A 25,032-nucleotide genomic window follows, 5' to 3' on the forward strand; every position below is an offset into this window, starting at 1 on the left:
GACGAGGTGCAAGGCGTCGAGTACCTGCCGCAGGAGAAGCTGCTCGTGGCCACGTTCACCACGCCCAGGTGTGTTTACTGCTGTAACACTCCCGCGATGACAGCTCGTTCCTCAAGGCGCGCCTCGCGTGCCCCGTGCCCGGCGACGTGCCATTTCACTACGACGAGGTGCAAGGCGTCGAGTACCTGCCGCAGGAGAAGCTGCTCGTGGCCACGTTCACCACGCCCAGGTGTGTTTACTGCTGTAACACTCCCGCGATGACAGCTCGTTCCTCAAGGCGCGCCTCGCGTGCCCCGTGCCCGGCGACGTGCCATTTCACTACGACGAGGTGCAAGGCGTCGAGTACCTGCCGCAGGAGAAGCTGCTCGTGGCCACGTTCACCACGCCCAGGTGTGTTCACTACTGTAACTTACAGTGCAGCCAAAGCAGGGCCACGGATGATATTTTCGGACGGTATTTTTTGTATGGGAACGGAAACGGTATTTTTTCGTTCTTTGCTAATTACTTCATTTCTAATTGGGCAATCTAATAATACGAAGTCGTAACCTAAAAACACAACTGAGTCCTACATTTCGAGTATAAAATAATTCGAAAAATCTGGTTATTTCTAAGTTTTTGCAAAAAACCGGTTCCGAGCCCTGCTCTACACATTTGAGTCGTATATAAGCAGAATCAGCAACGTCCACTCCAAAAAAGTGGATGTTACTGACTTTGCTATTTTATGAATCATTTTTTTTACCACGTTCTGATGGGTTTATTTATTGCCTTACGACATACCCAATCTACTTTACAACGCAGTCAGATCATTAGAAGATTACGATCTAAACGCATGAAGCGCTGTAAAAGAAGTTGATTGAAGGGCGAGAAAACATAATCCCGCCGTCACGAATAATAATGTAGATTTTATTTGTATTATGCGCAGGCATAAATACTAGATACTACGATGGATATGTCATATAAAGATTTCCTTCTTTACGAACGGAAATTTAAAATAGAAATTGTTGTAACTTATTATTCCATTTGTTTACAGAAACGGTATAGCCGGCAGTGCTGTATGCATATACAACATGTCAGACATTGATGCTGCATTTGAAGGCCCATTCAAGGTTCAAAACACCCCGACATCTTCCTGGGAACACAGGTCGCCTTCTACTTGGGCAAGGGAGCACTACAGATGCGTACAGAACCCAAGGTAAGTTATACTCATTGTGAACCACCACAGAAGAAAAACCCAAAAAAATATCATTGGTACTGATTATTAATTCGGTAAAAAGCGTTGGTGGCCTAGCGGTAATGCTTTGGATTCCTCCGAAAACGGTGCCGTCATATTACGGCCGCTATATAGCGTTGACTGACGTCACTAGAACGTTGTCTATGTAAACAAGATGGCGCGGTTTCCTAGACGGCGTTACGTTACGTTGATTGTCAACGTAACGTAAGATGACGGCCGTCATGACCTTGTCGATAGTTTCGTGAACGTTTTATTAGATAGCGGTGACGCCATTTTGAATAAATGACACGAGATTTGAATAAATGATTCGGTACTACGATTATTTTCCTCTTCTGATGATACTTCATCCTCCAAGTAAATTATAGATGATCAAGCAAATCTTATCAGTAGGAAAAGGCGCGAAATTCAAATTTTCTATGGGACGTTATCCTATCGCGCCTACATTTTTCAAATTTGCCGCTTTGACCTTGGTGGCTGACGGTGTGTTATGACGCCGTGGTACTTTCCACATGTCGCCACCGTAAAGACGGCCGTCTTTTGCTGCCGCTATATGACGGCCGTCATATGACGGCACCGTTTTCGGAGGAATCCAAAGCTTAAGAGCGTGCGACTTCCAATCCAGAGGTCGCGGGTTCAAACCCTGTCTCGTACCAATGAGTTCTTCGGAACTTATGTACGAAATATCATCTGATATTTACCAGTCGCTTTTCGGTGAAGGAAAACATCGTGAGGAAACCGGACTAATCTCGATAATGCCTAGTTTCCCCTCTGGGTTGGAAGGTCAGATGGCAGAAGCTTTCGTAAAAAAATAAATGATGCTGATCGGTAAGACACGCTCGTCAATCAACTAATCCCGACACCTCTTTCCAGAAATCAACAAAGCCTGGAATACCACAACTACATGCTAATGCACTATCCCATCCAACCCATATCGGACGAGCCCGTGTACCGCGTCACCTCCGACCGCTTCACCCACGTGACTGTCGACATCGCCCAATCCAAGAACGTGGGCAAACAGTTGGTGTTGTTCGTGGCGACTCAGGACAGTGATGTGTTGAAGTTAGCCGTGTTGCCGCGGTATGATGGAGCGTGCCTGGTCGAGAGGTGGAGGTTGCGGGACGGGCAGGGGTTCGCGGTGCTGGCTATGCAGTTTGTTAAGGATACTGTAAGTATATCTATTGCCTAATTAAATAGGTAGTTTCCTGGATGAAAATATTGTAGTAAGCCCGTCAGATAGATTGTCAAGACCGCTTCACCCACGTGACCGTCGACATCGCCCAATCCAAGAACGTGGGGAAACAGTTGGTGTTGTTCGTCGCGACTCAGGATAGTGATGTGTTGAAGCTGGCCGTGTTGCCGCGGTATGACGGAGCGTGCCTGGTAGAGAGGTGGAGGTTGAGGGACGGGCAGGGGTTCGCGGTGCTGGCTATGCAGTTTGTTAAGGATACTGTAAGTATATCTATTGCCTAATTAAATAGGTAGTTTCCTGGATAAAAATATTGTAGTAAGCCCGTCAGATAGATTGTCAAGACCGCTTCACCCACGTGACCGTCGACATCGCCCAATCCAAGAACGTGGGCAAACAGTTGGTGTTGTTCGTCGCGACTCAGGATAGTGATGTGTTGAAGCTGGCCGTGTTGCCGCGGTATGACGGAGCGTGCCTGGTAGAGAGGTGGAGGTTGAGGGACGGGCAGGGGTTCGCGGTGCTGGCTATGCAGTTTGTTAAGGATACTGTAAGTAATTGCCTTATAGTAAATAGGTAGTTTCCTGGATAAAAATATTGTAGTAAGCCCGTCAGATAGATTGTCAAGACCGCTTCACCCACGTGACCGTCGTCGTCGCTCAATCCAAGAACGTGGGCAAACAGTTGGTGTTGTTCGTCGCGACTCAGGACAGCGATGTGTTGAAGTTGGCCGTGTTGCCGCGGTATGACGGAGCGTGCCTGGTCGAGAGGTGGAGGTTGAGGGACGGGCAGGGGTTCGCGGTGCTGGCTATGCAGTTTGTTAAGGATACTGTAAGTATATCTATTGCCTAATTAAATAGGTAGTTTCCTGGATAAAAATATTGTAGTAAGCCCGTCAGCTAGATTGTCAAGACCGCTTCACCCACGTGACCGTCGACATCGCCCAATCCAAGAACGTGGGCAAACAGTTGGTGTTGTTCGTCGCGACTCAGGACAGCGATGTGTTGAAGTTGGCCGTGTTGCCGCGGTATGACGGAGCGTGCCTGGTAGAGAGGTGGAGGTTGAGCGACGGGCAGGGGTTCGCGGTGCTGGCTATGCAGTTTGTTAAGGATACTGTAAGTATATCTATTGCCTGATTAAATAGGTAGTTTCCTGGATACAAATATTGTAGTAAGCCCGTCAGATAGATTGTCAAGACCGCTTCACCCACGTGACCGTCGACGTCGCTCAATCCAAGAACGTGGGCAAACAGTTGGTGTTGTTCGTCGCGACTCAGGACAGCGATGTGTTGAAGTTGGCCGTGTTGCCGCGGTATGATGGAGCGTGCCTGGTGGAGAAGTGGAGGTTGAGGGACGGACAGGGGTTCGCGGTGCTGGCTATGCAGTTTGTTAAGGATACTGTAAGTATATCTATTGCCTAATTAAATAGGTAGTTTCCTGGATAAAAATATTGTAGTAAGCCCGTCAGATAGATTGTCAAGACCGCTTCACCCACGTGACCGTCGACATCGCCCAATCCAAGGACGTGGGCAAACAGCTGGTGTTGTTCGTCGCGACTCAGGATAGTGATGTGTTGAAGCTGGCCGTGTTGCCGCGGTATGACGGAGCGTGCCTGGTCGAGAGGTGGAGGTTGAGGGACGGGCAGGGGTTCGCGGTGCTGGCTATGCAGTTTGTTAAGGATACTGTAAGTATATCTATTGCCTAATTAAATAGGTAGTTTCCTGGATAAAAATATTGTAGTTAGCTTGTCAGATAGATTATCAAAAAATATTGGATACGTATTTTTTCTTTTGTTAATCAAACGAAAAAATACAAATGTAATGTACGTCAAAGTACGCGCGGAACTTTGACAGGCCGTATAATTTATCTTCCTCATTTTCAAGTTAATTGAAAATAGGAAAAAATAGTGTTAAATATTTTGACGGACTATTTTTTTAGAACATTAAGCCTATTCTCATGCATTATTGCAGTTTCAGTAGTTTGGCTATTTTCGTCAAATCATTGGAAAGTAGCCCTAAACGGAAAGGTAAACAATCTTGATGTGTCTTTTAATTGAAAAACATGTTTTAAAAATAAGTCACGGCAAATATGTAACAATTATGAATCTAATACGAACATCTATATTCTTCTGCTTTCATAAGTATAAGTTACTGATTATTAAAAAGCATTTTTCATGAGACATGTCAAGATCGCTTACCTTCTTTCTAATGCTAAAAAAACGGACTATAGCAAGATCAGTCAAGTAAATAAATAAATAAATAAATAAATATTGGGGGACATCTTACACAGATCAACCTAGCCCCAAACTAAGCAAAGCTTGTACTATGGGTCCTAGGCGACGATATACATACTTATATAGATAAATACATACTTATATACATAGAAAACATCCATGACTCCGGAACAAATATTAGTGTTCATCACACAAATAAATGCCCTTACCGGGATTCGAACCCAGGACCATCGGCTTAGCAGGCAGGGTCACTACCCACTAGGCCAGACCGGTCGTCAAAAGTAACTTAACGAAATCTCCTTTACAATCCATCAGATGTCGCTATACATCGGCAACGACAACGGGGTCCTGCGCATCGGCAGCGAGCGCTGTTCGCGTCACGCCCGTCGCTCGGGCTGCGTGGGCGCGGCCGACCCGCATTGCGGGTGGGACGACGCTCGAGACACGTGTGTGCGGACGACTACACACCTACATGACGCGTACTTCGTGCAAAACACCGCTAGCTGCCCAGAGAAAACAGCGCCAGGTACGGACGCTAACTACCGTGCGATGTAACGACTTGACATTTATAGTAGTTTATGTAACTGTACATAATGAAGGGCATTAAACACGAGTGTGGGTTTAAGAAACGAACGAAGTGAGTTTCTTAAAAGGATCACACGAGTGTTTTAATGCCTAATTATGTACAGTTACATACACTACTTTATCTACCCACATATCATAAGTCTTCATGATGCATTCAGGAGCCGCATATTATGACCGGCATCGCGGTGTTGTTCAGGGCCACTAACAATAATTATTAGTAAAATAAAACAGAAAACAAATGCGAAAATGAAGAAATTGATTTAGAACAATAATAATTATTTACCTACAGTTTGGATGGTGCAATTATTATAATTCACTTGCCCAGCTCGGACAGAAGTATGTTCCTTTGTATTGTTTCCTTGACTTAGCTGGTAATAAGTCATTTATAACGTTAGTTGCTTTGTCACGGATATCAGGAGGCGTCGCCGAAATATCTATATCATCTTGATCGCTCATTTTATGGTTTAAATTCAACAAATTGAATAATTTTATGCAACAAAACAAATTTTAACCTGTAATGGCAGTATTGAAAAGTTTTCTGGCAGCTGTCATAGTTTTTTTGAATTCAGAGACAAACTAGAGTCGGCCCCAACTATCATATCGTTCGATATCTTACTTACGTGCGACATTTGTCAAATTTGTTTGAAAATTAACAATTCATTCCGAACTAAACGTCATCTCGACTGATATTAGAATAGAGGTCAAATCAAATTTCTTTGTTTTTCAAAGATGTTCGAAATTTGAATGCATAATATTATCGAAATCGATGTTATTATTTAGCAATAATAACATTGTTACAGATAAGAAATTTGTTCTAACAAAACAGTATATTTTTATGGTGGTCATAATGTGTGGTTCTTGAACGCATCATGGAGGGTTTATGATATTTGGGTAGATAAACTAATTTTATTATTATAATTCCAATTTACTATAATTATTTCTTGACGATAAATCATCAATGTTCTATATTTATTGTGAATTGTTTATTACTGTTATATTTCTACTACAACTAACAATTTTAAAAATGATCGTGTTTTGTAAGTATAATTAAACTTTTTAGTTTTAAACTAGTTTTTAAGACAGTGCTACGCCCTTGCAGGGCGACCATGTACCAAATGTTTATGTAACACCTTATTATAACCATGGTTTATGCATAAAATAAATGAAATGAAATGAAATGTGGGCAACGAACGTACGAACGTTGTTGAGATCCTTGGTATGGCCTTCGACACTGACAATCCAACCTCTAGACTGAGCTTAGGCCAATTCTTTCATGAAACCGACGCTGCCAAAAATACGGGGGTGCGGGGGGACGAGGTGAGCGAATCCCGTGCCGTGATTGGTTCGTTCAAAGATACGGACCAATCACGGCACGGGATTGACTCGAAGATGGAGTAACGCTACCGTATGTGTGGCAGAGGGGGTAGCGCGACTATGCTATGTCTAGAGGTTGGATTGTCTCATTGTCTGTGGGCCTTCGATTAGTTCCAATTGTTCTAGTTTCGTTATTGTTGCAGTGGACGGCGGTTGGTCGTCGTGGTCGCAATGGGAGCCTTGCATGCAGGACGGAACGTCGCACTCGGTGTATGGGGACGAGAAACCCGACATGTGCATGTGTCGCACGAGAAAATGCGACAACCCCAAACCGGTGAACGGCGGGCGGACGTGTGAAGGTAACTATAGTAATAATCAAATACCTGAAATGTAGTTTATCTTTTAATGAAAGCCTTTGTTTTATCCTGTTGTGTAAAATAATGTGTCTTTTTCTTTAAGAAATAAATGTATCTAATCTAATCTATCATTATTCTTACAATTTTATACGGATATACCCATATTTTTGTCAACAAGTCGATAAATAAACATTACAGTAGTAATATTACACTTCAATAGCGAATCATAGATGTTGTGCATCCTAGATCTTACTCGTTTATGACGATTTACGACGTTTTCCAGCTAGAGGTATCGTGTCAATGTTGTTTCCTGTAATGTTGTTTTCCAGTATTGGGCAATGAACTGCAAGATGACGACTGGCGTTATACAAAACCAGTACGAAAACTCTTGACGCGTCCGCGTGGCACCTACGGCCTTGGAGGATACAACTAAACGGAGTAGCCATTAACAGGCTTTCCCTTCTGTCGAAAATAGGCGGCCAACGGTCATACACAATGTATGGACTGACGTTTATCTGACATGGCTATTTTTACGTTACGCATACATTTGACGTTCCCCTCCCCCGCAAAAATCGGCAGACGGTTTTGTACAGAAAATTACAGACATGGCGTCTCCGTTTGATTATATCCTCCAAGCCTACGGCACGTCGATGTTTCACAGGCGTTTATTACATTTATCTACACACATGTCATTAGTGCTCTATAATGCGTTCAGAAACCGTAGGAAATGACAAGCTTTATTACAACCAATTTTACTATGAGAACTTTCTTATCTGTGGTAGTAGGAAAATTTGTACTTTAATGTACGAGTACATAGGTAACGTTATAGATTTTTGTAAGGTTATGAGTTTAAATTTGGAACAGCAGTCAAAACTCAAGTGGGTCTCTATTCTAGTATCCATAGATATTAAAACAGTTATCGATACGAAACGTCAATTTAATATGTTTTTCTTAATTAAAACCGCACGATATTTGATCTCGAGTGACATGAGAATAGGGACTTCATTCTTTTGTCTAGGAATTAAAAAAACTACGGATGTGTGACATGCGTGAAAAAAGTTTTCATTCGCCGCCATTTGACGTACAGTTTATCTTTTAGTTAGTTTTAAGTATGTGTTTAGATAAAGTAGTGTATGTAACTGTACATAATTAGGCATTAAAACAGTCGTGTGATCCTTTTAAGAAACTCACTAATGTTTGTTTCTTAAACCCACACTCGTATTTTAATGCCTCTCATTATGTAGCAGTCACATAAACTACTATTACGCTGTTTCCAGGTGCAAGCATATCCGTAACGAATTGCACGGTGCACGGCGGCTGGTCGGCGTGGTCGGGCTGGTCGGAGTGCTCGGCCTCGTGCGGCATCGCCGTCAAGTCGCGCCGCCGCGCCTGCACCGCGCCCGAGCCCAAGCATGGCGGCCGCGTGTGCGTCGGGCAGGACACCAACGACCTCTACTGCAACAACCTGCCGCCCTGTCCCGGTAAGTGCTGTATAGATAATAAAGTACCACTTCCCTGTACACTTTACAAAAGAGCGGATTTTCGAGGAATTGCTGGGGAGGGCGCTTTCCCTTTCCACTCACACCTTAACACTCGAAAATGCACGGAAATGATACTTGGACTGTAGCGACAACTGTCGTAGTGTGTGTAACACACAGATAATCCAACCTCTAGACATAGCATAGTCGCGCTACCCCCTCTGCCACACATACGGTAGCGTTACTCCATCTTCGAATCAATCCCGTGCCGTGATTGGTCCGTGTCTTTGAACGGACCAATCACGGCATAGGATTCGCTCCCCACGTCCCCCCGCACCCCCGTATTTTTGGCAGCATCGGTTTCATGAAAGAATTGGCCTAAGCTCAGTCTAGAGGTTGGATTGTCAGTGGTGTAGCATGAGTAGATAAAATAACCTAACATGTATTAATCCTTTTAGATCCAGCGCTAGCCCCCGTAGACGGCGGTTGGTCAGCCTGGGGTCCCTGGTCGGCTTGCACAGCCGCCGGCGGGCCGGGCTGCGGGCCTTCAGCCGGCTGGAAGGAGCGCAAGCGCACCTGCTCCAACCCCGAGCCCAAGTACGGCGGCGCCGACTGCGACGGCGGCAAGGCGGACCGCCAGCTCTGCGACATGCGCCCCTGCGAGATCAGGAAGGGCACGGCCTGGACGCCCTGGGTGCAGATACCGGGTAAGATACTTGTGACACTTGGTTTAAGAAGTTTGATTGCTTAACCTCTGGATTCTTCCGGGAAATTAGAGGGGGAGATTTGTCAGGTCTGGGCATAGACTAGGAATCCTCTAGATGGAGTTTAGAGCAATTTTTTCATGAAACCGATGCTGCCAAAAATACGGGGGGGCGGGGGGACGAGGTGAGCGAATCCCGTGCCGTGATTGGTCCGTTCAAACACACGGGCCAATCACGGCACGGGATTGACTCGAGGATGGAGTAAAACTACCGTATAAGTGGCAGACGGGGTAGCGTTACTATGCTCAGTCTAGAGGATGTCTTGTCTGTGGGTCTGGGACATGCGCAATCGCAGAATCGAAGGAGCAGGAAAGTTAGAAGTTTTCCTTATCTAGTCGGGTGACGTCGTAAACTAGTTACTTGACTGTTAAAATTTTAATCGTAATCGAGTTGTTATTTTCACAGGTAACGCTTCGGATGGGAGCTACACGGAAAAGAGATTCAAATTCTCGTGTAAGGCGCCGTCTCCGGAACAGGTGAAAGTAAGTAGAGAAGTTTATGCATAAAACTACTGATGCAGATGGCTGTTCATTTACGAATGAAAACAAATACCTTTTGTTTTATGATAAACTGATCGGCGATTGGCTCTAGACACACCTGATGGAGAGTGAAGACAGAGCCTAAGATGGAGCTCACCGGTTCAGTAATAGCCTATTCACTCTAGCTTTAAAGAGACCGAGGTCATATTTCTCAGGGAATACGGATGACGGGAGCGCATTCCATTCCTTAGCCGTCCTTACCAAAAAAGACGAGGCTAACCTTTTTTTTTTTTTTTTTTACATGGGGAATGCTTCTACGCATACCGCCGGGCCGGGGAGAAACCCGGACGGTTATGTGGGACTCAGGGCTGTAAAGAGGCCTCACTACCCACTAAACCCCATGGTGTCCTCTCGCCGCTATGGTTGCGGGGTTACGGGGAAGCTCGCGCAATGCGTCCGCGACCCCGCAGCGGCTATCCTGACTAGATCCATACCCATGTTTTTTTTTTAATATCCGTCCCAGTGGAAGCGCTTCCGGGACACAAGGTCGCGCTTACCATCTCGGGAGCCAGCGTCATGGGCGGGGACGCCCCCATGCCCGCCGCCCGCTGGAGACGAGGCTAACCTAACCTAACTCCTTGTATTAACGCGTTCGTTTTGTTTGACCAGTTGACGCTGGCCCGCGAGGAAGAGCGCTACTGCGACCCGCGGGGGTCGTGCGTGTCGGCGGACGACGCGGGCTGGGAGCCCTGGAGCGCTTGGGGCTCGTGCTCGGCGCCGTGCGGCGGCGGCCAGCAGGCGCGGCGCCGGCGCTGTCGCCGCCCGCCCTGCGCAGGCGCGCCCGACATGCTGCGGGCCTGTAACGTTCACGCCTGTTCCGGTACGCACCTATATTTCAACTAGCTCTCGTTTGCTTCGCTAAAGATCGGTTTTCCTAGGATAGCGGTGCCGTCATATAGCTGCCGTCTCCATACTAAATAATACGGCTAAATATGTCGTAGTATTTGTATGGAGACGGCCGCTATATGACGGCACCGCTTTCGGAGGAAACCAAAGCTTTACTCTTTAATCTTGAAACTGCACTGTCAACAGTGGTGACTTTCTCTAATTATATATAAAAAACTATAGTGCACATATGTGTTTCAGGTGAATGGTCGTGCTGGTCGGAGTGGAGCCCGTGCACTAGCGGCGACGGCAGCTCGGGCTGCGGCTCGGCCGGGCGGCGCTCGCGCACGCGCACGTGCCGCTCGCGCGAGGGCTGCGCCGACGCGGGCGCCGCGCTCGAGACCCGCGTCTGCGTGCTGCCGTGCGCAGGTACTAAACTATACTCCGGTCAACCTTACGCACTGTTGCACTCATTTTGACACTTAGCTGGCACCATTGACAACCGGGTAGTGCAAATTTACTTATTCGTCTTGATTTTAACTCATTCGCCGTTTAAACTAATGAGTTGCATCGTACACCATTGAATACTACGCATCCCATGTTCATCCCTAGAAATACATTTAGTAAATAAGTATTGTAAATAAGGATAAGCCGTGCAACGGATACTTAACCACACTATATTACTACCGGTTACCGCGAGTTGTAACTATGCACCATATTGTAGTCGAGGTGATCTGTGGTCGGCACTAACCGCAAACCAATTATATGACCTTTTTATATCTAAGGGTGGTATTCCATCTGTCCAATTTCTTTGTCCGAAGACGCAAATACACATTGGACCAAGATATTGGACAGATGGAATACGTGCCTCCCTTCTCCCTTAGTTGATGTTAATAATGCTTGGATTACCGGACCGAAAAGTTCTAGTACTTAATAATGCCTACGTTTTTTATTCAGAATCGGAAGGCAATTGGAGCGCTTGGGGCGAATGGAGCGAGTGCGAGAATAACGAACGGACGCGGCGCCGCAGCTGCGACAGTGGCGCCTGCGCCGGCGCCGTGCTGCAGGTGGCGCTCTGCGACAACGACGACATGAGCAATGGTTAGTAATGCACCAATACGACCGTTTAAACTAATCCTCTTTCTTTTAAGAAATTAACATATCATTTCCCGATCCCGCCTCACAGTATCAAACCCACAGACAAGACATCCTCTAGACTGAGCATAGTAACGATACCCCCTCTGCCACTATATACGGTAGTTTTACTCCATCTTCGAGTCAGTGTCAGAATCCCGTGCCGTGATTGGTCCGTGTCTTTGAACGGACCAATCACGGCACGGGATTCGCTCACCTCTTCCCCCCGCACCCCCGTATTTTTGGCAGCATCGGTTTCATGAAATACTTCCTCTAAACTCCGTCTAGAGGATTCCTAGTCTATGATTAAACCATATCGCAAAAAGCTACTCTGTTTGTAAAAACGATCCTCGTCCGAGGCATACGAACGCTCTGTGTCTTCAGAAAAAAGTAAATGAATAAAGAGATGTAACCCCTATACTATACCGCGTACTTTATCGTTTTTTGTAGATGGTGCTATTTGTCATTACAAGTACAAAAGGTAAAATTTGACTTGGGTTTACTGGTGTCATAGGCAAAGAACTACAACGGAAACATAATAAAGGCATTCATACATGTTAGAGTGCAACGCCATCTAGTTTCCACCCTCTCAACGACACGTTTGTTCACAGAACTATACGCGTTGCCCGCGTACAGCGACAGCGTCGAGATGGCCTCGTTCGTGAGGGCGGGAGACTCGCTCAGCGTAGGAGGCATTGTGGGCTGCGTTGTAGCCGCCTTCGTTATGGGTAAGTTATAACATATTGGTACTTATTGTCATGGCATAAGGTTCACAATATGAGAGACTTAATTTTACATTGGAAGAGCAGAAAATAATATATTCATTTTTCGTGTCTGTTTCTTATATAAAGACAATAAACGTCTAGTGCAAGACGGGTTTGTGTGCGGGTGTGTTGTTGGGTTTATCACTAGGTAAATGTTTATTAAACCCGACGTTTCTACGTAAGGTTGGTATTTCACTTGTCCAATTTCTTTGTCCAATGTGTATTTGCGTCTCATATTTTGCTTAATGAGAGAGTGAGACGCAATGACATTGGAATTGGACCAAGAAATTGGACAGGTGGAATACCATCCTTATATTACCTAGATTGTTTTTTAGTTACGTTTATACGATAGAAATTAAATTAATATGACATTAATTGTATTAAGTTAAACAGTTGAATCGCTTTAAATGACATTATTAATTCTGAATGTTTGTGCATGTATTTATTTGCCTGTGCTCTTGACCTTCACTTTATCAGTTGCGCAACACTATCGACAGATGGCGCCAACGAGTCGAGTCTGGTTGAATTTCGTTATGATCTGGATTTTCACCAATATTAACTATATTAATTTTGAATAAATAGCTTTATTTAATTCTTAAAGCTCTACTCTTGTACGGTATGCGGAAAAATGTTATAATATTCCAGTTTTTATTAATATTTTTAACAAATATCATAAAACGCACTATTGAAGTTTTAGCTGGAGTTAGTATATAAGAAAATGCGAACTGTATCTGCCCGTGTCTATTGAAAGGAGAGACGGTTAGCACTCCCCTTGACAAGGATGGAACACACAAAATGGTTAAGGGCACAATCTTGACCACATTTTTTTAAAGAATCATATTTCATTGTTTGTATTTTTTTTTGTAGCGGTTTTTGTGTTCCATGTTTATAAATATTTCTTTGTTTTTTATAATTAAACAAACTTTTGATGTTCTTTTAAGTTAGTGTCTGGTTATTTCACTGCGAAACTTCGTGTAAAATACAAAAAGCTTAAATAAATCTACAGTATCTTGCCCGTATTGATTCAGATTATGCCCTCATTATTATTTATCTATTCTTTAACCTTTTGGACGCCAATGACCGATATATCCGCACCGTAGGTTCAACGCCAAAGACGGATTAATCGGTCACAGAGCATAGAGCAACATCAACCTACGTGCATATACATAAAGTTCAACATCAGTTTTGACGCTTCAATGATGTGGCGTCCGAGTGTTTGACACGGCGTGGAAAAGGTTAAAATTTTAGCGACCTACATATGTTTTTGTTTGTTTCAGGCTGCCTAGTTTGCTTGGCGGGCGTGATATACATCCAAAGACGAGGTACCCGCTTACCGTGGCGACGGTCAACTCGTGTTCCTTCAAGCCCACATTATATTACGGCCAAGCAGAACAGCTATGTCACAGTACCGCTGAAGGATGTTGTAAGTATTTTAATTTTAATCTTAATATTTTTGTTCTTGAAACATGCCCCTCCGGTGTGCGAGCGAGACATCGATATACAAATGTATGTATACGTGCATGGTGCTGTCTCGTTCACACACCGGAGCTGCGTCCGGATACGCATACTGCGTTAGCCAGCAAAATATCGTGTTATTTTTTTTCTATTTAAGTATTTATATGTAGTGCAGTTTACTACTCTCTAAATACTGTCTATCTACAAATAATCTGACTCAACTGTTTTTTACAAGTTCTTATCTATCCGGTGGCGAATGCACTAGTCCCAAAACGCACTATTAGTCAATACACTCTAATTTCGAAAGCCCCTCTTCTCATAAGAAACTAGGCCCAAAATACCATATTTCCAAAAAGGCTCATTCTCGATTTACACGAGAACCATTGAGAACTAGTCCCAAAATACACCTTTCCCAAAATACCCCAAATTGTGTTCACCTGTGCGTGGCGTAATACTTTATTCTCATAATGCGTAGGTCTCAAAACACTCTAGTTCCAAAATACCCTATTTTTTTGGAATGTCTCTTTGTGACTGCTTTCAGCCGTAATCATTACCCGTTTGATGCCTAAAATTTTTTTTTCAAAAATAGGATTTATTTAATTATTATTTTGAGCTATACAGGGTGTAATCGTTAAGTGTTGCTCGGCGATAGTTCCGTAAATATAGCAGATATCAGAAAATTTCAAATTGATATCGAAAGTGCATATAGTGAAAGTGAAGGGCAATATACACACGAGTGTTTTAATGCCTGTATTGATAAAGCAGTGTATGGAACTATCATAATTAGGTGGGCGAGAAACTACCCTCATTTATGGCATTAAGAGAGAGATTATTATGAGGGTAGTTTCTCGCCCACCTAATTATGATAGTTCCATACACTGCTTTATCAACACAGGCATTAAAACACTCGTGTGTATATTGCCCTTCACTTTCACTATATGCACTTTCGATATCAATTTGAAATTTTCTGATATCTGCTATATTTACGGAACTATCGCCGAGCAACACTTAACGATTACACCCTGTATAGCTCAAAATAATAATTAAATACGTAAATCCTATTTTTGAAAAAAATATTTTAGGCATCAAACGGGTAATGATTACGGCTGAAAGCAGTCACAAAGAGACATTCCAAAAAAATAGGGTATTTTGGAACTAGAGTGTTTTGAGACCTACGCATTATGAGAATAAAGTATTACGCCACGCACAGGTGAACACAATTTGGGGTATTTTGGGAAAGGTGTATTTTGGGACTAGTTCTCAATGGTTCTCGTGTAAATCGAGAATGAGCCTTTTTGGAAATATGGTATTTTGGGCCTAGTTTCTTATGAGAAGAGGGGCTTTCGAAATTAGAGTGTATTGACTAATAGTGCGTTTTGGGACTAGTGCATTCGCCACCGGATAGGTTCTTATTTACTTTCACCTGACTGTTGTGTCTGTAATCAAATCTTGCAAGTTAAATTTGATCCACTTCCCGGTTTCCGATTGAGCTGAAATTTTGCATACACATGTTAGTCGGGTGACAATGTAATATTATGGTACCATCGAGCAGATCTGATGATGGAGACAGGAGGTGGCCATAGGAACTCTGTGATGAAACAACGCAACCTAATCGTGTTAGGGGTTTTTAGAATTGTCTCGATTAGTATTAGTTGTTTGTCGTAAGAAAAGTACATTCAGCGATAAGAGCTTGTACCAAAAATATTTCTTTTGCCAAAAACTTATTTTTGCTTCAGCCACGCAAAGCAAAGCGCCAGCCATCATTCACGGGCATCGGCAACCCGAGCGGCATCCTGCTCTCCAAAAGCAACAACATCTCCAACGCCAACAACCACAACACCGCGACCACGCCCAAGCTCTACCCCAAGGCCATCGCCAATGAATACGACTCCATGGGGACGCTGCGGAGGAATTCCAACCAGCCCAATAATAGGAACAACCTTGAAGGTGAGGACAAGTTTTATTAGCTCATAGGCTTAACTCGCGGGTCTACCCGCTTAGGTTCAAATATTTGACGAAATGTCTATAGGACCCGATTCGGATTTTGTAATAGACATCTATTAGATATCTTTTAGACATCGCCAAGATACGATAACAATATGTTTAAGTTCTAACCTGTCAAATTTGACATTTCCGCGATTCTGGAGATACTCTTGAACGATTCCCACAAGATATTACTTAGAAATCTAATTCACATCTAATAGATATCTAACATGATCTATCGTAAAAGTGACATTGGTTGCCCGAATTGCGCTGCAAAAGAGAACTAGTTGAAATCTAAACTATAACGTATCTAAAATGGATCTAGTACGTGTCGTCTCTTGTGAATATCTTGAAGTTTGAATACGGCAGTATGTAATGAGCTAATGGGACAAGTCTTAGCTCGCTCATAACTTAAGCTCATGGTTTCTTGACTCAGGTAGTCGGTACTAAGCATGGCTTGGAATAAATAGCGATTTTGAATTTAGATGCGACTATGATGTTGGTTAAACTTGACTTGGTCAAAATTGGGTAAAATTGACGAAATTGGGTATTGGGTTGGGTAATTTTGCGCTACTATTGTAGCCGCAACAAAAACGAACAGACAAACGCTTCCATTTTCATATTGCAGTCTAAATATGGCGGAAACGTGACCATGTCAAGGTCGTAGTGCTTTATTAGATCTCTGATGGGAATATTTTATGGGGTAATATTAGCCTTGTGTGAATCCGTTTGTAGAAGACACATGACACTGGTTATGTACGACTTTGTATCGCAACCGTAGGGATTTGACGTTATGTGCCTTAACTATGGGTATTAGTAGATAATAAGAAATAGTGTTATTTGCCTTTTTTGAGCATTCTTGGAAACAAATAATGTTTGTAAAAGTATTTCAGAAACAACAGATGCCGTTAAAAAATTTAATATTGACATTTATTTCTCTTTAATAATTTGAATTTGCCCTACTACTTACTTTTACGGGTTATTTGAAAAAGGTTTTATGTAAGTTGTTTCAATGATTCCTTGTATTTTTAATGTGATAAGCGGTTATGAATGAGTGAATTTTATGAAAAATCCAGTGCCATGTTGATAACAATTGTAAAAAAAATCTATTTTTTTAAATGTTATTAAGTTAAATGATTACAAATGTAAATATTATTGCTACTAAAACTAGGCATTTCCAATATGACAAAGCCAATCATGTGCCATGTAAATAAGATACCTAAATTAAATGTAAATACTAGTTATTTAAGATATTATATCAAATACATATATATATTTACACATAGTCCTTAGTACAAATTCAGGTGCCTTGGGATATTTATTATGTATGCATATTACAATGATTTTATATAGGTACGCAAGTTATAGCTGAAAACTATAGTTTTACTTATATTTTTGAATGTTGGCAACACAACATTTAGCTTGACTCATGTTGAGTCGAAATAGTTTATATTATTATATTTTGTATTTTGATAAGGTCATCTGAGATCATTGCGTCCGTACGGGAAAGTCGCTTTCTGTAAAGTTACAAAAGTATGGGTACGGTTACGTGCAATTCCAACAAAGATGTATTTTCCTTACACTTGTCTTTGCACTTACTTTGGTAATTACTAATTAGAAAGCACATTTGATCCTCGGACTCAATTATCTCAGGAAATATATGAAAAAGAATTAGGATATATTTAGTAAGGCGACTGATTGTCTGTAATTATGTAAAAGATGTGCTGAAAATATGTCTTTGCACAGGCGTCTAGTTTTTCTTTTATTTTGAAACCTCCGGTAGTACACGGAGATAACTGCTCCACGATATATTTTTGTATTTTTATATGAAACAATATTTTTGTTATTTTTTGTTTGTCTATGAATTTATTTTTAAAATATCTAATTTTCGAGACTTTAACAGTCAATGTTGGTTTTTATGTTTTGTGTAGCCCTTGAGGCATTAGATAGAATGATGGTTGGGTAACGGTATGTCTTATTTGTTTTTTAAGGACGACTCACGCTAGAACGATCCGGGTCCGGTCCGAAGCATCCGTCAGTTCATTTTCTATGATGGGCTATCACGTGATGTTTTCTATAGAAAACTGAAGTGTCGGACGCTTCGGCCCGGACCGAGACCGTTCTAGCGTGGGTCATCTATTAAGGCGAAAAATATTGTATACCTACTTAGGTCGATTTGTGGTATTTTATATTCGATTTTCTTTTGATGGAACTTTTTGTGCCTATTTAGTAGTCGCTAGTTTCAAACTTCAACTAGTAACAATACTTACATTATTATGTTAGCTAACTAAAACATACTTCAAGTCGACCAGGGTATATCTTGTCCTTAATAAGCATAGCACTATTGAGTGCTTCAAGTGCTGTGATGTTTACTCGTTTAGATGGTTGTCCTGGGCTATAACCGCGAAAATAGAAGTTCGCAAATTGCGGGCATTTTTCTCTGTCACTCTAATTACGACTTCGTTGGAGTAAAAGAGAAAGATCTCCGCAATTTGCCAATTTCGGTTTTCGCGGTAGCCCCTCTGGTTCTGTCCGACTGGGATTGTAAAGTGTCAAAGGGTTCAAAGGGTTATACATTATTTTAGGGAGACACCTTTGCTTTATCGTATTATAATATTGAGGCTTCCTCGCATTAACTCACCGATGTATACTAGAGATTAGGGCCTTGTGTAACTCGCCGAGTGCCTTCATTCCTGATTTATATTATTATACAATGTTACAGATTGATGATGTTGTTAGCTTCTACTTAATAACAATAAAGACTGTCAGAAATTTACCTGATTTTTTCTTCCACTGTATATGATGATAAGTATCTATACCTATTAAATATATTAAAAACGGGTCACTCACGTATACGTTAAAATACGCGAGTGACCCGTTTTTAATATATTTAATATGTCTGTTACCTGAATTTGTCTCACGGAAGTTTTGTTATTAAAATATCTATACCTAGTTCATAAAAATTATAAATTATTCTTTAAGTACCTACATATAAATACTAATGAATGCTTATAGGCTACTACGGCCTAATACCACAGAATAAATAATAGTAGGTACTAGGTACAGAAGACTCGCTCTCTAACAAAACGCGTCTGTTACGATCAACACAGATATGGCCGCTAGGTGGCGACAGCGCCACGCGCGGTTTATGGCTAGCTACCAAAATTGGTGTGGAACGGATGTACTTTTAGCCACCTGTAGCAAAGCGACGAAATCGCGGAGTCAGCCACGCCTGCTAATACTAATTATCTAATAGGTAGTGAACTTAAAACACGAAATTCTTGGTAAATAACACCTACCTACCTACAGGGTCAAACGGCAATTTTTACAAAACGTAAAAGTCGAAAAGATTTGTAGAATGGAAGCTTTATTTTAAATAAAATCACTGGTGATAAGCATCAAAAAGCATCAAATTGAAAATTTCTTTCATATCTAAGTGAAATTTCCCTCGGGGCCCTGTATCAATTTGCACATAATAGCTAATATGAAATCCGCGCCCGTAATCATGCTGAGATCTAAATGAAACCGCTCCTAGTTCGATAAAAATACGATTACGGTGAACGCAATTACATTTAACCTTTTGGACGCCAATGACCGATATATACGCACCGCAGGTCCAACGCCAAAGACGTATTAATCGGTCATAGAGCACAGAGCAACATAGACCTACGTGCATATGCATAAAGTTCAATTTCAGTTTTGACACTTCGATGACGTGGCGTCTGAGAGACAGCTTTTGTCACGGCGTCGAAAAGGTTAAAAAAAATCACCTTCTATAGGTACCCAAGGCAAAAGTGGCGACGATCCTGCTAAATTTGCGTGGCAACTTTATTAACTATCGTATTTATAAATAATATATTATTATAATGGTGGTTGTGGTTTATTCATCGAGTAAGTGAGATTCATTATCCCTTAAATGCATAGTGTTGTCAAATGTCTACAAAGCATTACAGCTCACAGATTAAGGGTTAAACAAATTCTATTTGTTCCTGTATATTATTTCAATAGTAAAACTAATACATTTTCCGATTTTTACATAAATGTACGCAGTATTTTAATTTATAAAAATTACATTTGTTTATAGACGAAATGTCGGAAAACTTGGAAAAACCTGGAAGTTGATGATTTTTAGTATTTAATTTGGGGCAGATTTTTCGGGGTTTGTAATTATTTTATATTTACAAACTTTATCATAGCACATCATAAATAGTGTACCTTTCTGATGGCAGTTAAGATTTTTCCTATACCCCTTACTAATAGCTATATATTTCGAAATAGCCTATGCAACTTTTAACACTGATTTCGCAGTGAAAATCAATGATATAATTTTTTTTTTACTATTTTTCCTAGAAACGGCAAACAATTATGTGATAAGTACATATATTAATTTCTGGCAAAAAGAAAAAATCATGCATTTAAGGGTTATAGGAGATAATTAAAATTGATTAGGATACAAATTTGACACTGCTATGTACAAATTGCTCTTGCAAAGCTACAGGAGAAGAGGATGACGCACGTATGCGGTAATTATAGTAGAATATAATGAAATATTAATACTTAGGTTAATGTCTGATGTTGAAATGAAAACTGACTGCGGGTGCTATTTTAATCGTTCAGAAAGATGCCTTTTATAGAATCACTGGTCGTACCTAGGGCTATGACTAGGACCAAAGATTATATAATAGTTCTTAAGGACTATATATCAGTTAGGTAATTAGTTTAATTTGCTTACTGTAGTTTTATCTCCTCATAATGGAACTTATTAATTTTCCTTTTATCTGTTTATCATTTAATTCGATTCGTCACGAGTTTTTCATTAGCATAATTATGCCTTTTAATTATGAAATCATGATGCCTGATCTCATTAATTTACCTCACTCAACCTGAGATGTTTTAATCGTACCTACTTTATAAAATACCTACATTGGCTTAAATCAAATGGAAAATATTAATTCATTTCCAATTCCAGAATTTCACAGATGACTTAACCCGTAAATTAGTCTGATGTCGAACAATGCACAGGTAGGCACGTTAATTAATAGTCAGTAAATTATGTAGTATACATGTCCTATCTATATACCTATTCCTCAAGTCAAAGGCAAGTAGTTTGCCACGATATTGTCGAGATAGCATAAATAAACAATACATATTGATGAGCATTTTGGCTTTAAGGTGAATTCACGTCTAAAAATTATTATACTAATATGATAGCATTCTCAGTGCATCCCTCTCGCACCAATGAAGTAGGTACATATCGTCATTTTGGCGTTGTCTCGGCTTTTTGCCTTTTGGCAAATGATCCCAAGAATTAGCGTAGGTAAAGGTACCTACTAGTTGTTACGAAAGCAACTTTCATCTGACCTCCAACCCAGAGGGCTAATTAGGCCTTATTGGGAATGGTCCGGTTTCCTCACGATGTTTTCCTTCATCGAAAAGCGACTGGTAAATATTAAATGATATCGTACCTACATTATTTCGGAAAAACTGATTACACACATTACACGAGCCAGGGTTTGAATCCGCAAGTTCCGGATTCGCACGTCCTCAATCCTCAAGGCAACGCAACAACAGTAGCCATAGTCATAGTCATAGTTTATTCATAAACAATTTTCATTGTGTTTGAAATTAATTTACATATACATTTTCTTATCTATATACACAAATAAATCTTATGTCACGAACAATAAATATTGAAATTAAATTTTATTAAAGGAAAATTAAAATATAAAACACAATTAGAACAATATAATAAATTAATAATATTTCATTTGTAAAGTCAAAATTAATATTTATTAATCATGTCAAAAATATGAATTAAAAATCTTAAAATATTTACAGGCATAATACTTGCATTAATCTAAAATTCTACTAAAATATTCCTCCACAGAGTAGTAACATTTTTCCAACAAGAAAGCATTTAACTTCTTTTTAAACAGAAAACTATTATAGATTGCCTTCATGCCAATGGGTAGCTGATTGAACAGTCTTATCGCTTGCTGATTTACAGATTGTTTAACCACTGTTAGCTTGCTCATAATAGGTTGTGGCAAAGTATATAAACTTTTTCAGCTGTAGGCCACGGCCGGACCTTCGGTATTACCGCTTCCGTTTCATGGGCTACATGGAGACCTCGCTGCAAACAACGGTTGCTAAGCGGAAGAAGTTGAATCAAATCGAATTCAGCAGGATCAAATTTTTAAATTCTAAATTTGCCTCGTTGTTACTCGTATTATTGCGGTTGGGTTTTACGCAAAGATAGCACCGATTCCAGGATCGTAAGTTAAATACATAGTTTGCTTACAGAGTCAATAGGCTTACCAAGGCTTGAATTGTGGATCGATATCAACACATTATTTATGTACCTATTAATAGTAGCAACGTGTCATTTCATATTGATTTTTTATCGTCAAGGACTAAGGTTTAACCGTACCTAATAACAACGTCTGCCCACCCAACCAACGCCGATCCAACAACGCCCTCTGCAACGTGGCCTGAAAACCAGCGTTGTAGTATTAGGTAAGCCTGCTGCAACACATGCTGAGGTTCGCTCCTTTTTAGCATCATAATTTAAAAAAACTTATATCTACATGTAAACAATAGTTATTTGTACAACAAGAGATCAAAGTTTGATATTTCTTCGAGTGCTTATTTTGAGTCCCGTGCAAGCGAAAGATTCTATACTAGATTCACGAGCGTAGCGAGTGAATCTAATTTAGAATCTTGAGCGTAGTAAGGGACTCAAAAGCGCACGAGATGTAAATAACTTTGATCTCGTGTAGTTCACAAAACTTTTCACCTCAGCAGTGAGAACATATTAGAGAACCCGAAAAATGTATTCCTTCATCATCACTTACCTCTATTCACTCATGTTTTCTTAAGATATACCAACAATTAAATTTTCACCTCAGCAGCTCGAACAAGAGTACTTGGCTACTTAAAAACAGTGACCAAAATCGCATTTTGCTCACTGTTTTTAAGTAGCAAAGTACCCTTGTTCGAGCTGCTGAGGTGAAAATTAATTTGTGCCTATTTAAGTTTAATTCTAAGGCTTGTAATGTTTTGTAGCATTGCCTGTAAACATTTTTCAATGTGGTGTTAAATAAAAAAATTCTATGTCTATGTCTATGTCTATGTCTTCAGTAGGTAATTAGGACGGGTATATATCCCGTTCACAAATAAGGGTTAGATAAAAGGGCAGTTCGAAGATATTCATTCGTGGTACGACTACTATTTATAATATATGTAAAAAAAAACAGGCAAAGTGGGTTGCTTTCACAGTATTGTATTTGCATTAGGGTCAGTTGGTCAACGGTGGCGCAGGCGGGTACTTACTGGGGCACATAGGCATTTTGCATGAAAAGGATAGTTATATTTTATCAGCATCGTCGTTGTTCGGAAGTGCTGCGGATTCAAGCAAGATCGCACCAGTCGGGCTGTGTCAGTCTGACAATCCATACTTATCTGAGAAGGTGATGGGCGAAAATTAAACAAAGAATGGGCATTTGTTACTTCGAAGTATTTTAATGTGTTCAAAATGGAGCCGTAGGTCACACTGGCGCAGCTCGCAAAGGTACACAGTGGTACATGAACCACCGTGAACTGTACGAAGTCCACCGTATGATCCACTGTATACTAAAGTTGAATATACTGTTTACCTAACCATGATTTCCTTTTGTCTATGTTTTGACGACCTGCTTATCCAGGTTGGTAATAGTAGTAGTAGTTTTAGGTACATCTGATAATATAATGTGGGTTTTTTGAATGACATTTTTTTTTTAGAATGCCTCGGCGGCTAAAGCCACGCTCTATTGGTCTCCATACCGAAGAAAACATGACGGAGGCTCTAAATCAAATTCGCAAAGGGACGAGCATTAGAAAAGCCGCCAAGTTAACAGGAATACCCCTAACAACCCTAAGACGCTACAGCAGTGGTTCCTAACCTGGGGGTAATTACCCCCGTGGGGGTAAAACTGCCTAAGCTAACCTAATTTAACAATACAACAAACATACACGTTTTATTTTTTATTACCATTGGGAGGAGGGGTAAAATCAGGTTCCCTAGTTAGTCATAGGGGTGACCGGACTGAAAAGGTTAGGAACCACTGCGCTACAGTGATAAATAGAAAGCTTCCGGAAATGCAAAATGATATGATGATAATCAAAATGACTGATTCAATTAAGTCTTAAAGTTGTTTGCAAAGTTGTTAATAAGTAATACATAATGAGACTGATTAATTTATACATGATATTGTTTTATTTATAATATTTTACTCTAAAATAATCCACTGTGTACCATCCCGAGCCACTGTGTAAATGAGCCCGCGCCACTGTTTCGACCCCAAAGTACACAGTGACGCATTTATAACTTAAAAAAAAAACACATAATTTTTTTTACCTAACACATACTTTGAAAAATCAATAACGCAGACATAAATTAGATAAAATTTCCTATAATATCCTTCATTACAACTACCTCCTGTGATCAATAAGTTTCGGAGCTATGGCCACCTGAAAAAAAGTGAGCCACCGTTGACCACCTGACCTTACCTATTAGCAATTATTATAACAAGTTCAACTTTGACTTTTTAGAAGAAAAAGAAGAAGAAAGACATTTATTGTAAAAACCTTCTACATACAGCGCCACTTCAGTTACAAAAAAGAGAGAAGAACTTACTCACTAAACACTTAAAGCTAGATACAGGAAAATAAATGTTACACAAAAATAGACAAGTCCACCAGCAAAGTGAAAAATAAAAGAAAAAGGAGTAAGATAACTACTAAAAATAAAATTTGGCGCCGCTATAGTGGCTACAAAAGGACACCACTCAGCATATTATGTTCTGGTATAAATACCACAGCGCTGGTTTTCTGTGGAGCCCCAGGCCGGAGGGTAGCTTAGAACTATTACCTAACGTTAGTGGAAAACATACAATATTGCAAAAAGGAAGCAGAAAAATAAACATAAACATTTGAAAAATATATAAAAAACCAGATAATAGATAATACAGTTAGATGAGTTAGGTACTAAAAAAGTTACAAAATGGCTTTAATGTTATGATGGTAAGGGTAGGTATTATATAATTATAGTATAAGACAATTTAAGAGGTTGAGAGGTTGTAATAAAATAGAACTTATCATACTCATAATCGAAAAATTTGAAAAAGAGTTTAAAGTCATGTATAAACTCTG

At 40.7% G+C, this 25,032-nt stretch overlaps 1 protein-coding gene and 1 non-coding gene across 2 annotated transcripts in view; both read left to right on the top strand.

Annotated features, from left to right (window-relative positions):
• Positions 1 to 15,864, top strand: part of LOC134662465 (semaphorin-5B) — a 41,805-nt gene extending 25,941 nt beyond the window's left edge. The window contains exons 8-20 of the mRNA XM_063518698.1: positions 1,031 to 1,192; positions 2,102 to 2,396; positions 4,962 to 5,172; positions 6,749 to 6,904; positions 8,179 to 8,382; positions 8,838 to 9,086; positions 9,549 to 9,625; positions 10,292 to 10,502; positions 10,769 to 10,936; positions 11,465 to 11,608; positions 12,253 to 12,369; positions 13,683 to 13,828; positions 15,597 to 15,864. Coding sequence (XP_063374768.1) covers positions 1,031 to 1,192; positions 2,102 to 2,396; positions 4,962 to 5,172; positions 6,749 to 6,904; positions 8,179 to 8,382; positions 8,838 to 9,086; positions 9,549 to 9,625; positions 10,292 to 10,502; positions 10,769 to 10,936; positions 11,465 to 11,608; positions 12,253 to 12,369; positions 13,683 to 13,828; positions 15,597 to 15,827 — 2,371 coding nt within the window. The 3' untranslated portion in view covers positions 15,828 to 15,864. The remainder of the gene's footprint in view (positions 1 to 1,030; positions 1,193 to 2,101; positions 2,397 to 4,961; positions 5,173 to 6,748; positions 6,905 to 8,178; positions 8,383 to 8,837; positions 9,087 to 9,548; positions 9,626 to 10,291; positions 10,503 to 10,768; positions 10,937 to 11,464; positions 11,609 to 12,252; positions 12,370 to 13,682; positions 13,829 to 15,596) is intronic.
• On the top strand, positions 13,143 to 13,234 carry LOC134655013 (U6atac minor spliceosomal RNA). The gene has a single exon (XR_010097405.1). It is a non-coding gene; the product is annotated as a U6atac minor spliceosomal RNA (small nuclear RNA).
• Positions 15,865 to 25,032: the final 9,168 nt, after the last annotated feature.

The sequence above is a fragment of the Cydia amplana genome, chromosome 1 (assembly GCF_948474715.1).
Source record: "Cydia amplana chromosome 1, ilCydAmpl1.1, whole genome shotgun sequence".
NCBI classification, from domain to species: domain Eukaryota; kingdom Metazoa; phylum Arthropoda; class Insecta; order Lepidoptera; family Tortricidae; genus Cydia; species Cydia amplana.